This window comes from Parasteatoda tepidariorum, chromosome 4 (assembly GCF_982258835.1).
Source record: "Parasteatoda tepidariorum strain Cologne lab strain chromosome 4, Ptep-v5.0, whole genome shotgun sequence".
Taxonomy (NCBI): domain Eukaryota; kingdom Metazoa; phylum Arthropoda; class Arachnida; order Araneae; family Theridiidae; genus Parasteatoda; species Parasteatoda tepidariorum.
In genome coordinates, this window is record NC_141758.1 from 87,561,513 (window position 1) to 87,576,774 (window position 15,262).

The 15,262-nt window shown below is 33.9% G+C and overlaps 1 protein-coding gene and 1 long non-coding RNA gene across 2 annotated transcripts; one reads left to right on the plus strand and one right to left on the minus strand.

Annotated features, from left to right (window-relative positions):
- Positions 1-1,319: 1,319 nt before the first annotated feature.
- Positions 1,320-4,879, minus strand: LOC107439438 (FHF complex subunit HOOK interacting protein 2A). Its single transcript, XM_016052037.4, has one exon. It carries the CDS (start codon positions 4,514-4,516, stop codon positions 2,444-2,446), a length of 2,073 nt encoding a protein of 690 aa, XP_015907523.3. The 5' UTR covers positions 4,517-4,879; the 3' UTR covers positions 1,320-2,443.
- A 6,818-nt stretch (positions 4,880-11,697) lies between these two features.
- LOC147811905 (uncharacterized) lies at positions 11,698-14,178 on the plus strand. The gene is made up of 2 exons (XR_015433177.1): positions 11,698-12,692; positions 13,143-14,178. It is a non-coding gene; the product is annotated as an uncharacterized LOC147811905 (long non-coding RNA).
- The last annotated feature ends 1,084 nt before the right edge of the window (positions 14,179-15,262 follow it).

Here is a 15,262-nt window from a genome sequence, read left to right on the forward strand (position 1 = left end):
CTACAACAAAGATAAAGAAAAATAAAAAATATATAAATCATAGTAAGTGTTAAACTTTTTTTTATGGAAAAATAATTTTATTATTCCCTATTATGTATAAACAGCTTACATCTTAATTTTAAGATATATCCTTAAACTAAAAGTGTTTAAACATGCTTCGTTTAAATAAAGCATGAGGAGTAAGATTTCAATTTATTAGTGGTCAAATTTGATCTTTGCATTTTAAGACTTTTAATAATTTCTATTTTTTTTTTTAAATATTTAAATTAGTTTGAAGAATTAATTATAAAAATTTTCTTTACCATTTTAAATTTTTTTTTTTTTTAAATATATTATTTGGTTTGAAAGGGAAGGCTGCACAAAGTATTTAAGAGTTGCAGGTTGTATACATATTAACATATAGCCTGTTTATATAATTTCAGATAAATAAAAAATTTAAATATTTCTAAAAAAAGTTAAATATTATGATAAATTGGTTTTTTTAACAGACAGCAGAATTTCAAAAAATGCATGCAAGGCTCGTTTTACACGCAAACTAAGGAAACACTCTATAGAATTGAGAGAAATGTCTTCCAAGAAAAGTGCAAGTTCATTAGTAAAAATTAAAGAATTTTATCCTTTTTTAAATTTCTCAGCAACAGAGAGAAATTGGTAAAATTTCTTCAGAACAGTAGATTATTTGACAATATTTCCCTGAACTCTGCAGAGTGGTCTCTCTAAAGTGAAAATCAAATTACAAAGAAAAATGAAAACCACACCATAAAAAAAAATCATATAATTCAGTTCAATAGAAATAGGTGCCCTGGATGGAAAAAAAAATATTTAAGATATTGGTTTAGTTTAAAAACGCAAAATTTAATAAATAGTTTAAAACAGCTTTTTGAATAAAAATTAACTGGTGTGAACAAAAGTTGTAGTATAAAAGCTTGAACTTACTACCCTAAGGTCAATTAGGATTTATTTAATTAAATTTTAATAGGATACATTAAGTCTTACTCAGAGATATTACTGCATTAAAAAATTGCTATCAAAAATATTTTGTCTTGTATTCTTTAAACCTTACAAATATTAATATTTTATATACAGTTGAACCTGTTTATCTCGAACCTCTACATTTCAAAATTTCCTACATTTACTGTCTAAAATCAGTTCCATTTTTGTGTGGAAATTTTTTTCCTTCAAAATCTATGTTTCTCGAATTTCTAATAATAGAGCACAAATGTCAAAACTTTCTTTATCAGTAGAACTTGCAGACAGAGATGAATTTCGTGAACCCACAGGAAGTAGGGATGTACAGATGGGTGTGAACGGTTCAGATAGGAATGAACAGATTCGAAGATGGGGGTGTTTTTTGGAATTTCAATCACTATTCCTGCACTTTCTTAATTAGAAAGGAATACAATGATTCTGGCAGTAAGTGAGGGGTTAATGAGTAGTGACCACCAGAAGTTAGCTTTTAAACATAGACAGGAAAGCTAAGAATAGAAATTCATTTTCCCCTCAAAATTGCAAGCATTGCATCAAAGGATAATTAAGAGTTTTAAAGTGAACTATAGAAAACAGTTGGTAAGCAAACTTGTTGATGCCATCCATGAAAAAAGTTCTCTTCCAAAAATAAAGATCTTAGATGCTATCAGAATTGCTGTTTTGCCTGGTGAAATGTACATCTAAAAACTATTCAAAATGGTATTAAAAAGCTGGTTTTAAGAATAGCTGTGAAGATGATGAACATGAGTTTGAAGACATCAGTAAAGAAGAAGCTGTTGATGCTGAAAATGCAGAGCCAGATTTGCCTGAATGGAATGCAATAAAATCCGGATTTAATGTTGACATTAATTTTGATGATGTTTACAAGTGGACAACTGCCTGGCAACATTGACAGATGCGGAAATCATAGATGTTAAAGGAATATCAGATGTAGAGGAAGAAGCTGAAGATCATTGATGAACCAAAAGTGAATGCAAAAGAGGTAGAAAACCTGTAGAATTCTAATAAACTATTCTTGAATCCCAGGAAAATGTTGGCTATGAGGGATTTGCGCTCTTTCTAACCTTAAAAGAATAATCGAAACAAATAAGGTTAAACGTAAAAAATCCTTGAAAATTTTTTTTCAGTGTGAAATGTATGCTAAAAAAATTTTATGTAAATAAATGTATGTGGTATAATTAATTTAAAGAAATGCCTCTATTTTTCTCCTAAAAACAATTGAAGCACTTTTAATAAAATTTCTTAATTAAATTTAATTTTTTTTTTAAGTACCTGTATAACTTAAAAAAAAAAAAAACCTTTACCTCAAATTTTTTGCCTTTCCCGTGAGATTCAAGATAAACAGGTTCGACTGTACTAAGCCTTTTGAAATTAGCCTTAACCACTAAAATCATTGTTTAAATAATCATTAAAATTTAAATCATAATATGTTTCAAAATTAGAAAGTTACAATGTGTTACACAGCATGATATTTAACAAAAGTTATGGCAGCTAGTTCTTTGCAGAATTCTTCAAATACTATTAAAGCCTCCAACACATTTGATTCCTCAAAAGTCGCATATTCATTACCATCACTTAATAATGCATAACGAGTCAATTTTAATTTTGTTTTAAAGCCTCCAATACTTGACACGTCCTTCTGAATATCTTCAGACAGTTTAAACAACACAGTAAAGAGAGTTCGAACACCAGGAACATAAGGAATCAGCGGGTTTAAAAAATATTCATGTATATGAGGGTTTGCAAATAATGCCAAACGGGAAACAATCGCAGTCAGTTGCAAATTAATCTCATAAGGCTGGGACAACATTTGTTCCAGTTTGTCGAAAATCATTCTTAAAAAAGGTCCTTCATAAAAATTCCACCGAGCAGAATCTGCTTCTGGTTGCGACTCAGAACTGGAATCGTCCTCCGTACCATTATGGTTTTCCTCTTTTTCTGGAAAATTTGCTGGCCAATCAAAATTCTCACACACAATAAGGCACTGTATGAATCTATTGTGAGCCTCTTTGATGTAGGTTTCATAACCAGATTCTTCATCGGACTCACAAGATTTTATATCATCGGGTAATAAGGCTATAAAAGCTTCAATAATTCTATTAATGTATAATTTAGATGACGGGCCTGATTCTTCAGAAACATCATCACTATATCTGCTACAAGCATCGTCATCTGAAAATTGAAACCAGCTATCAGAAGCCGTGTGGTCGTAATATCCCCGACTTGTTATATATTTCAACACTAGGTTGTTAAGGATGAATTGGGTGGGTTTAATCAACAGTTCTTCAAAAAGTTGTAAAGTACAAATGGCTAGGGCAACATCTGCTTTGCAATTGTTGCATCTTTCGATCAGAATATCCTTTAACGTCAATTTGTAACTTTCAGCTAAATCAACATCCTGTATAATATCGTCATCGAGTAAATGTCTAGCAAATGAATCAATAAGTTTAGGACTTTTAATTGCTCTGATAGAACAAGAAACCAGGGTAGTAACATATAACAAATTATCAATGTTTTCATTTTCTATAATGGAAGGATAGATGCAACTATCGAGAAATTCGGTTTTAAAGTGCGTGCAAATATCGTCACTTATCAAAGGATGTGCCGTTTCACAAACAGTATCGATGAAATTTAGATGCTGCAAGTAGCACAAATATTTGCGCATGTCTGGAGATATTTTAACACCTTCTTCTTCTTCAAAAATAGGATTTTCAAGGTCTTGAATTTTGATGGTGACGGGCATATTTTTGTAAAACGCTATCATACTGGAACAAAGCACACGACTAAGACTGGTTGATTGAACGATAGAAAATGATATTGTATCATTAGCACCTGAGCATAAAGTTTTAATGCATTCCTTTGCTTTGTTGGAGATATTGTTATCTGGACTTCCGTAAAGTTTTAACAGAGAAGCTATCAAGACATATTCGTTTTTTTCTTCTTTACTATCACTAGAGGAGGAAGAGACGGACGAGTTTCTACGTGACGCAGGCCCGGTGTCCCCTAAAAAAAAGCTATTGTACATATGTGGGTTTTCCTGAATAATATTACAAATTGAAGACAAGAATTCCATTTCTTCCGTTTCAGTAGGACTGGCAACCACCTCACCACAAAGTTTTATAAAAGTCTGAATAGGAACACATATGCTCACATGAGGTATTAATGACTGTTGTATTATGTTAAGCGATTTTGTGATAAACGCAAACATGCATTGCTTCATACCAGGAGGTGAATCAGATGTTGCCAGCACGCACATGGTATCCAGGAGTTTATGTTGCATCATGTATTCCATACAAGGTCCGATATTTCCCAGCTCTATTTCTTTTTCTTCTTGTTCAAGGATTGAAAGCATTTCTTTTAAATGAGCAGGTATGGAAGTTGATTCAATCGGCACTGAATTCGATGCACTTTTTCCAGTATAGAATCTTGTTATAGATTTCCAGTGCCAAACGAAGTCTTCATGTAATAAGTGCGGCGGTGCCAAGGCATCCACCGCACTATATAACGCATTTGTGAATCGGCTAAACATTATAAAGTACTAAGGTACTTATTTAAATAAAATGAAGTTAGAGTTCTAAACTCAGCCATTATCTTCCGGAAAACACTCGACAGAACGATCAGGCATCTTAGCATAGGCAATGTCAATAGAGTAAATGTTTATTTTGTCATTCCAGGTGGCAAAGACGTGTCATACGTAATCTTAATTACAACAAGTATTTCACAAAAAGGATATTTAAAATAAACTTAGAAAACTTTTCAACACATCAGATTTTTTCAGCCGGTTGTCCTAATTTCCTTTTTTTTTTAAAAATTAAGCTTTTTTTAAATATGAAAACCAAAACATCTTACGTTTATTTACATTTTGTCGACAGTTTAATATAGTGGAAGTAGAAGTTATGTTTTTTTAAGAAGTCTATGCTTTAAATTTCTAATTTTTCAAGCTTCTGTTTGATTTTTCATTGATTTTACCATTTACTTCCATTTTTTTAAAATGATTTAAGTGAATTTTTCATTAAAAAGAAAACATTGGTGAAGGAAATAATTTATTTTTATATTTCTATAACTGTTTAACGGTGACCGCTGTTTGATAAAAATGAAAATCGGAGTGTCTATTGCACCGATTATCGGCGCAGTAATATTCATTTTGCTATCTTACCGATCAAATTTTTAACCAATCATAGAGCGTATCTGTCCACGTGACTCTCCGATTTTTTTTTCAAAAATAATTTAGCTCTGTTTATCGTAGTCAAGGCAGCTACAATTTTTGTATCATCTTGATTTTCTTCATATGAAGAATAACAAATAGCCATTCATGAATTTGAAAAAGAAAAAAGGACGATCTTCTGGAAGAGAGAAGCGAAAACTTTACAAAATGCTTCAAAGAAATTTAAAAAATTTGATAAGGCTCCGCTGGAATTGGTGGAAGAATTCATTAAAAAAAATGTACAGATAACAGTCGCCAATCCAAGTAAGTAAATTTTGTATTGTTTAATTAATTTTTAAAATGTGTTATTTAAAATGAATTATTTAAAATGTGTTAATTGATTAGCAACATCGTTCCTGATGTCACCATGTCAATAGTCACTATACACCTTGTAAAGAACAATTTAACACTTGTTTTATATGTGTTGTAAATATTAGCAAAATAAAGGTGACAGCTATTTTAAATAGTATTTAATATGAACTTAGAAATAAAAAAGGAAAAGAACGATTAGAAAAAAAATAAACTCGGAATATACAAGAGATAGAAGTTGCCAGATTACGAAAGTGCAACTCTACAAGAAAAAAAATATATCGTGAGGCTCGCTGATAGCATGCTCGATTTATAACAGCCTCCTTCGAGCATGAAAACAGTCAGTAGTCAATATTGTCACTCAAAGAACTGCTCTCACACCAAGTAATGTCTTTTGAGCATAAAACTGAGGTACTGGAAGTGCCTTCGTCAGAATGTCTGCTCGTTGCTCATCACTTCTGACGTAGCCTAGTTCAAAATGTCCTTTAGCAAACTCATCTTGAACAAACTTGTATCTTTGATCGATGTGCTTAGTGCGAGCGTGAAACATCGGATTTTTGATGTACTTGATGGTACTTTGATTATCAATCTGGAGGATTGGTAATGAGACGTCGTTGGCTATCTCGGCAAACAGGCGCTTTAACCATATCAGATCTTTTGTCGCATCCGCTGCTGCCATAAACTCTGCTTCTGTTGTTGAATTAGATATAGCCTCCTGCAATTTACTTCTCCAAGTAATTGCACCTCCACCGTAGAAAGATATCACACCTGTGCGAGATCTCCGAGTTTCAGCACAACTGTTGTTATCTGCATCACTAAACAACATAAGGCTTCTATCATCTGTACTGCTATATACAATGCCATGTGCAACGGTAGTACGAAGGTACCTGAATGTAGTCTGCACAATTTCCCAATCAGTTTCTGTGGGATTGTCCAATTTACGAGATACTAAACTTACTGCATAAGCAATGTCAGGTCGGGTTCCCATCGCTAAATAAAGTAAGCTACCTACTGCTGATCTGTATGGAATGTGACTGCTAAGAGGATTTGCCTCCTTGATCTTTATCATCCCATCAGCATTCGGAAGTTCATATTCAACTTTCAGATTTGCCTTTTTCACCGGAATGCGTGATGTTTTGGTAGCATCCCCAAAACGCTCTAGCATCTTTTTAGTGAATGCTTCTTGGTGCAAAAAGATTGAGCCGTCCTTCAACTGTTCAACTTGAAGACCAAGAAAACAATTTAACGTTGTCACTCTAAGGTTAAAATGTTGCTTGAGTTCGTCCATAAAGGTGAGGAATGATGCTTCGTCTTGTACAGCAACAATACCATCATCGACGTAAATCGCCATCAGCATCTTGTGTCCCGAATCTTTACGAGTGAAGAGGCAGTGGTCAGATTTGCTTTGGGTCATACCATGCTTCTTTAGCACGTCCGTAAACTTGGCATTCCAACATCGACCAGCTTGTTTAAGACCGTACAAAGGTCGGAGCATCTTGCATATACGTCCGCTTCCGTCATCATATCCTTCGGGTTGATACATGTATATATCCTCAGTCAAATCACCATAAAGGAAAGCTGTCTCCACGTCAATTTGAAATAATTTTAATTTCTCCTTAGCTGCTGTTGCAATTAGAGCTCGAATAGTGTCGTAGCGACACAATGGACTAAAAGTCTCCCCGTAGTCGATATCTTTCGTCTGCGTATATCCTTTCGCGACTAATCGAGCCTTAAATCTTTCGATAGAGCCGTCTGGGTTAGTCTTCACTTTGTAAACCCAGCGATTTGCAAGAATCTTTCTTCCTTCAGGTGGTTCAACAAGTTTCCACGTACCGTGCTTGTTTTGCGAAGCCATCTCTTCGTCCATGGCTCGTTTCCAGTTGACATGCATCGAAGACTTCATAGCTTCTTCATGTGATTGGGGTTCTGTCAAATTCAGGATGCTGCTGTAGACTTCATAGTCGTTAAATCTGGGTGGGCGGCGTATAGTTGATCGGTCACGCAATCCATGCGTCGTCATCTGTGATAGTTCATCTTCTACATTGCGAAGATTTTCACCCTCCTGCAAGTCAGTACCGTCGGAACTGCCTGAAATTTCAAACTGCATACCAGTTGATGTACTAGTACTGGCACTAGAAGTCGTTTCTGAAGACAAGGAAGTGGGACCTATCTGCTGCTCGTTGAACACCACATTGGCACTCTTGATTGTGTCATTCTTTGATGGTATGAAAACACGATAGCCATCATAATCACAATATCCAACCAAATATCCCTTAACAGCCTTGTCGTCCAGTTTACTTCTATTGGTATCCGGTACATGTACAAAAGCAGTTGATCCAAAAATTCGAAACTTGTCGATTTTCGGCTTGCGTCCGAACCATACTTCGAATGGAGATTTCCCTGTGATTTTACTTGGTCCAGTTCGATTAAGAATGTAGACAGCCGTCGATGCTGCTTCTGCCCATAAAAACTGCGGTAGGCCTGTATCTTTGAGCATAGTACGAACTGAGTCCATTATTGTGCGGTTTTCTCTCTCAACTGCACCATTTTGTTCTGGCGAGTACGGCATAGTGAATATATTTTAACTTGTCGATTTTCGGCTTGCGTCCGAACCATACTTCGAATGGAGATTTCCCTGTGATTTTACTTGGTCCAGTTCGATTAAGAATGTAGACAGCCGTCGATGCTGCTTCTGCCCATAAAAACTGCGGTAGGCCTGTATCTTTGAGCATAGTACGAACTGAGTCCATTATTGTGCGGTTTTCTCTCTCAACTGCACCATTTTGTTCTGGCGAGTACGGCATAGTGATTCTTAACTTGATGCCTTCATCATCAGTCAGTTTAGCCATCTTAGCATTTTCGAACTCACGACCGCCGTCTGTAACCAGTTCTTTCACATTTATGCCGTCTTTATTAGCCCGAGCAAGAAACGATTTAATCTTATCTACAGCTTCATCTTTATGTCTCAGAAATTCCACAATTCGAAATTTGGAATAATCATCTTTGATCACTAGCATGTACTTCTTTCCTCCTCTTGATAAAACTGGCGATTCGAGTAAATCTGCATGTATGATCTCACCTGACTCCTTCGTTTTAAATCGTTTTGATTTGAAAGTCCGTCGGCACTGTTTACCATACCTGCAAGGTTCACAAAAGAGTTCATCATCAGTGAAGTCTATACCATTTTGGCGCAAGTACTGTTTCACATATTGTACTCCCTGATGTGCGAATCTTCTGTGCCAAACTGATAATGGCAACTTTGTCGTTGTCACCATTGTTGTATCTTGGTAAGGTGTTGTTACGTCATCGTCGACTAGGTAAGCTGAAGCAGCAGAACCTCCTTCTGGCTTGACCGGTTTTGCACGTAATTCAAAAAGTCCACTAGATGAGCATGGAGCTTCTAAAAGTACATTTTCAGGGTTTTCTTTACGAAAGAAACGACAAACCATGTCATCTGAATCTCCGAAGTTTGAGATTCCTCGTTTCATCGCCTTTGAAGCTGATAGTAAATTTTTGCTGATATCTGGTGCATACAATACATCACTGAGCTCAATAGACTTTTGCAGGGTTCCAACAGTTGCGCACATGTCAATTTCTCCGCAGCCATACGCTGGTATTGTCTGTTTGTTACCAACTACGATTTCTACTGGCTTGTCAAAATGACGATACGTCTTGAAATATTCGGCTGAATTTGTGATGTGTGCTGTAGCTCCATCGTCTTTGAGCCACACATTTCGGCTACTGTCATTTTGGCAAATAAATGCACTACAATGAGTAGTAAGAAAAGTTTCGGTTTTATTACCTGGCATCTTTGGCTTGTCTGGAAAATCAGGACAAAATTTTCCCATGTGCCCTGGCTTATTGCACCTAAAGCAGTTGCCACGGAAGCTTTTCACACCATCATTGGCCTTACTAAGTTTCATACCTGTAGCTGTTGAAGGTTGAGATTTTCTCGCCATCTGATACTTTGTCCCCTTCCTCCATTTCTTCTCTCCGTTGGCACTGTACCTTGCACCGCTTGTAACAAAAGCTGTTGTAGCATCTTCCTTCATGCATACACTTTGTCTTTGAAGGCGCATCTTTATTTGTTCCATCAGTCTCTCGGATGACTTTTCGGCTTTTGGTAACGAGTCCCATTGTGACTTGAACTCTCTGTATTCGGCATCCGGAAGAATCGATAATATGCGCGGCATGAGCAGATTTTGAGGCAACTTTCCTTCGCCGCTCGCCTCCTGTTCCTGTTGCAACTCGACCCATAACGTACGCAAACGTGCGAGAGATTTCATTACGTCTTCATCCTTTTCTATTTTGAAAGTGAAAAATTGTTGAAGGAGAGTATCCAATTTTACACTCGACACTTTGTCGAAGTTGTTCAGCAACTCCTTCCATATTTCCTGTGCAGAGTTACCATGCATGCGAATTAGATTTAAAATATCCGCCGACACATTTGATCGAATAATTATTGCGGCTTTTGCATTCGTCTTTGTGTAGGATACGAGCGCTTTGTTGTATTCGTTGACCGCTTCGGCACTGGCGTCTTTCACAGGTACCGACGGTTCTACAACTGAGCCATCCAGAATTCCAACACAATCATTTAAGACGAATAAAGAGTTGATTTCTAATTTCCAGTCAGTCCAGTTGGACGAACCTTCCAACTTCGTGCACTGTATAAAGTTCTTTCCTTCCATCGCCAAACTGTTAATCCACAAAAATGAGCAATCACTTCACCACTAACGTTAATGAAAAACGAAGTACTACTCACGATTTGGCATACAAAAGTTCATACACGTCGTCAAAAACAGCTATCCACGCAGTAAAACGTTGCTAATAGCCCATAACCTGTTGTAAATATTAGCAAAATAAAGGTGACAGCTATTTTAAATAGTATTTAATATGAACTTAGAAATAAAAAAGGAAAAGCACGATTAGAAAAAAAATAAACTCGGAATATACAAGAGATAGAAGTTGCCAGATTACGAAAGTGCAACTCTACAAGAAAAAAAATATATCGTGAGGCTCGCTGATAGCATGCTCGATTTATAACAATATGTTCTCTGACCTGCTATCTATTATTTTATATTGTGTCTGCAAGCCCTTATAGAGTTTAATTTATACATTTTTTATACGTAGTTCGTTTAAAAAAAATTTTATTTTCCAGAACCTTTACTCAAAATTGTCCAGCTGCTGTCTCCAGATAAACAATTTTTGCAGATAAAATCAATGAATGAGGATCATGACCATGTCCTCTCCGAATCTTTGTTCCGTTCTTCGCCTAAAGAAAGCCTGATACCTGTTGAGCACCAAGAGAAAGTTCACAAATATGTGAATCTCTAAGTATCTATATTTCTGTTCCATTTCATATAGGTAAAAATTTTTCCTACATTTACTCTAATTATCTCCATTTTCTATCATAATATTGTTTGTATAGTTAAGAAATTATTTTGTTACTCAGAGTGATTTTCACTGACTTACGTGTGAATATTATAATATCTATTTGAACTTATTGTTGTTGCTCAAACTGTTGTTAATGGAGATTTCTGTATCGTGATCTGCGGCAGAGTAATCGCAAAGTCCAGGAGACTTCCGGGCAGTGACCCGCGAGAAACTAAAAGAAATGTCATAGAAAGGGACTGACTCGTAAGGTATAACTTGTAGTTACCCCTAGGCAATTATCTACATATATTTTTTAAAAAATTTGCAAGTTTAAAATCTGTTTGGCACCTTGGCAATTGTAGTTGCTTCGCCAGATCACAATACGAAATATCCCCTGTTTTTTTACCTTGCCATGATGTCAAATGTATTTTAGTTATATATAAGAGCATAGTAAATTTTCATATGCAGTCCTTGCTTTAAATTTTATGTATCCATAAAATATGGTTAGAAGCAAAGACACATAGAAAATTCAAATTCTGAATTTGTTTTTGGCCAAGTAAAATAAGTTTTGAGGCAAATTTAATGTTTGTGTTCTAAAAATAAATTCAATGAAATACTTGTATGTAAAGCAAGTACATTGACTTTAGTTATGCAAACTGTTATAACAATATAATTTTTTTAATAATTTAATGCATGACCCTTATAATAGTATTATATTAGTAAGCAATTTGTTTCCGATTGAGGAAGAATATATTCGGAGTGTTATTATTATAAATAGTGATTATGTGCTGACATTTAATATAATTCATATCTCTTTAAATATCTTTATTCACTTTAAATTATGACATAGTATTTTTTATGATAATGATCTTTTTTTTATAAGTTTTACTGTGTAAATATTTTTATTTAAATAGTATTGTAAAAGCTTAAAAATAGAAATAAATCCATTAAGTTAATATAAAATGCATATAACAAAATTAAAAGGAGTTTAAATAACGCATCATCACCAACTCACTAATACATATACAGTGATACCTCGAGATACGAGTTTAATTCATTCCCTAACCTTGCTCGTATCTCAAAGCAATTTTGCCCATTGAAATGCCATTAATCCGTTCCGTCCCCAAAAATGCTACCCTCAATTGTTTTTGTTGTGTGTTTTTGAATAAGAAAAATGTATTTATAAATGACAAATACTATATAAAAACATAATAAAAGAGAATGTAAAGCAGAAAAAACTGCTTTTATAAAGTGTACATGCATATTTGTATTTTGGTTACTTAAATGCAACTTACACACAACTTAAATGCTACTATATGCTTAATTTTAGTCACTGCTTTTCTCTTCACTGGTCTTTGCTTTTTTAGCCAGATTTAAAAACTGTCCAAGGAGGTTTGTTTCTTCCTTTTCAGAATGCTGGAGAAATGAGTTAGGCAAGTCTCATTAAATAGCTCCGATGTACTACCAGTTTCAACTTTTTCAGGGTGTTTCTTTTCCACGAACTGTGAAATTCTCTTCCACATTCCCAAGAATTCTTTTATCTCATTTGTAGAGATAACCTCCTCCACCTCTGGTTCTTCCTCGAATCCAATTTCTTGCAGTACGCCCGAATGCTCACCCATCACCAGGTCCATGGATTTTCTCAGAGGCACAATCTCCTGTTCCGCTGGCACTTCGAGTTCGAATCCTTCAAAGCTACGGACTTAGCCGACAGCACTATTTTCGGCTATAGACTTCGAGGCTCGGTGGGTGAACGGGAGCATTGTCGAGGACGAGAAGGGCTTGCAAGGCCATTCCTCGTATCTCAAATAACTCGTATGTAAGGGCATTCATATCTCAAGGTACCACTGTATTTGAATCTTTTTTATTGTTAAAGACACAATTTTTAACTCTAACATTATAAAATATAAATGCAACAATAATGTGAAAGGAACAAGTATATTAATCTTGCATTTAAACAATTTCAATTTGGTCAGATTTATTATTTTCCCTTCCTTAGCTTTTCTAACTGCACAATTTAGCAAATGAGATTACAATACACAATTTAGCAATTCTTTCTAAAATTAAAAAAAAATTCCTTTTTTGTTTTGTTTTGTTTTGCATATTTAAAAAAAATCACTCATTAAATGACCCAAAAATTAATTCTATTATTTATGCCGGGTTCCCATCGTCCTTAAAAACTACTTTATTTTTATTTTAGCAATTTTTATCTTCTGCAATGATTTATTTTATTTAGCTTTTTTTTTCTTAAAATATTTTATATTTTTAGGTTTAACGACAAAAGTTGTTGGTTTGAAGAGGAAGAAAGGTAATAGGCCCACTCCTTTTACAAGAAAAGCAGTTTTGGAGGGAAAAAAATATGCTTATGAACTGCTTTGTAGATGAGACATTATCGAAGACCATAAATAAAGGCATTTTGAAGAAGAAGCTGCTATAGAATGTGGTATAGAGAAGGTTTCTTCTTGTATGGAATCATGTGTTGAAATTAATGAAGTGAAGCTGTTCTTTACTTCTGATGGGTGGCTATTGGTTAAAAATGTGATTTTACAAAATCGAGAATGATGACATGGGAATGTTATTCATGCAAACAAGATTGCGGTATGGTGATACTATTTTGTGCGACTCTTATTCGCAGTGGTATCACTATTCCTGTGTCGGCCCTCTGCAGCCTCCAGAGCAAAAGTATTGTTCAAAATTTAGACTTTTTTTTTAGCTTATTTTAATTTTCTTCCTGTGAGATATATTTTGAATAGATATTTGTCATGTGTAAGCCAATTTTGAATAAATATTTGTCATGTGTAAGCCAACTTTATATTTTTTTTAAATTCTGAAACAAACTTTATTTCTTAATTAGTAATTTTTATTGCTTTTTTTTAAAAAAAAAAATATTTGTTTAACCATTGTCAAATTTCAAGTGAATGTCCACATAAAAACTCATCATTTACCTTTCATTATTAATTTCTGATGGACTTCAATGACATAAATTTTCCCACCAAGTTGTTAAATAATTAAGTTTCTAGGTATAGGTGTTACCTATTTTGATAGAATAGTATTTTACTTTCAATAAATTTGCATTCAGTATGTTCCTTTTAACTGTAATTTATGTAGTATATGTTTCTTTCAACTTTGTGATTGCTTGCTTCTAATCCTAATTGTATAAATTTATATTTAGTTTTTTAAATCTGCTACATTTTTGTCCAATAAAAGTTTAGTTTCTTCCTGCATTTGTGTTTGATGAAATTTTGATAATATACAAGGTTTTGTATTTATAGAAATGTTTCGAGAATAAATTTTTAAAAAATCTACTCCTTTCTTTCCTACACTTAATCTTTAAATATTGATTATAAAATTCCTATTTATCAACTTCCTCTGTTTTATGAAGATTTTACTTTGAAAATTATCTTTTATATTTGATTCTTAATTTAAATAAGTGGAACTTAAAAAATTTTAACCTCCACAACATATGTATAATATCAAACATATATAGTACCAAACATGGTATTACTTTGATACAGGCACTGAAAAAATTAAATCATATTTAATTAATTTTAAATCTTAAATGACAATACAAATAAATCTGAGTTACTTAAGATTCCAGCAGTTTATCTTCACACAATTTTATTTTTTAACTTATTTTTGTGTCTACTCCAGGTTAGTGAAAGGACATTTTATACTATGTCCCAGGTTCAAAAAACAAGTGCTTTAAATTTCTCAAGAAATACTTAAAGGATTATTTTGTAACTTTGAAGATGTTTAGTTTTTTGCGCATCAGACACAGATCTATAGCAATTCAGTTGAAATTTGAGACTTCTACCCGTAAGGCAGAAAAAATTCTAAGTTTATTTACAATAATTCTCTTAAGTGGTAAAGTGACAAATTTAGCTTTCAGTGGTCCAAAAGTAATCTTAACTTGTTTTGTCAATAGGCAGGGCTGATTACGCTCTGGAAAAATCCCGAATTTTTCGCTAACAGTGATCCTAAGATCGAAGGTTCAGACGTTTCAAAAAATCATTGGAAATCAAATTTTCAAAGGCGAAACTTAAAAACACAGTTTATTTTATTTGTTTGTAAGGGAGAGCCAGATACTTTATAAGCTTATATTCCTGATAAATATTTATTTTTTATTAGTAAATGGTTATTATAATCATAAACTCAAGAAAAACATACAGTAAAACCTTTTTTTGTGCGTTGGATAGGGACCGCATAAAAGAAATCGTACAAAAAAAATTAGTTATTACGTATAACAAACAACTTTGTACGATATAGTACCTAAAAAAAAAATTTATGCGGTGCTTAGGGACCGCATAAAAAAAGTTGGACTTAAAAAAAATACATCAATGATTTATGAGAGAATGCTTTCAATTAAATTAGACCTAAAGAAATTTTAAA

What these genes read in the sequence shown, in the direction of transcription:
- LOC107439438 (XM_016052037.4), bottom strand. Translation starts at nt 4,516, where the DNA reads ATGTTTAGCCGATTCACAAATGCGTTATATAGTGCGGTGGATGCCTTG.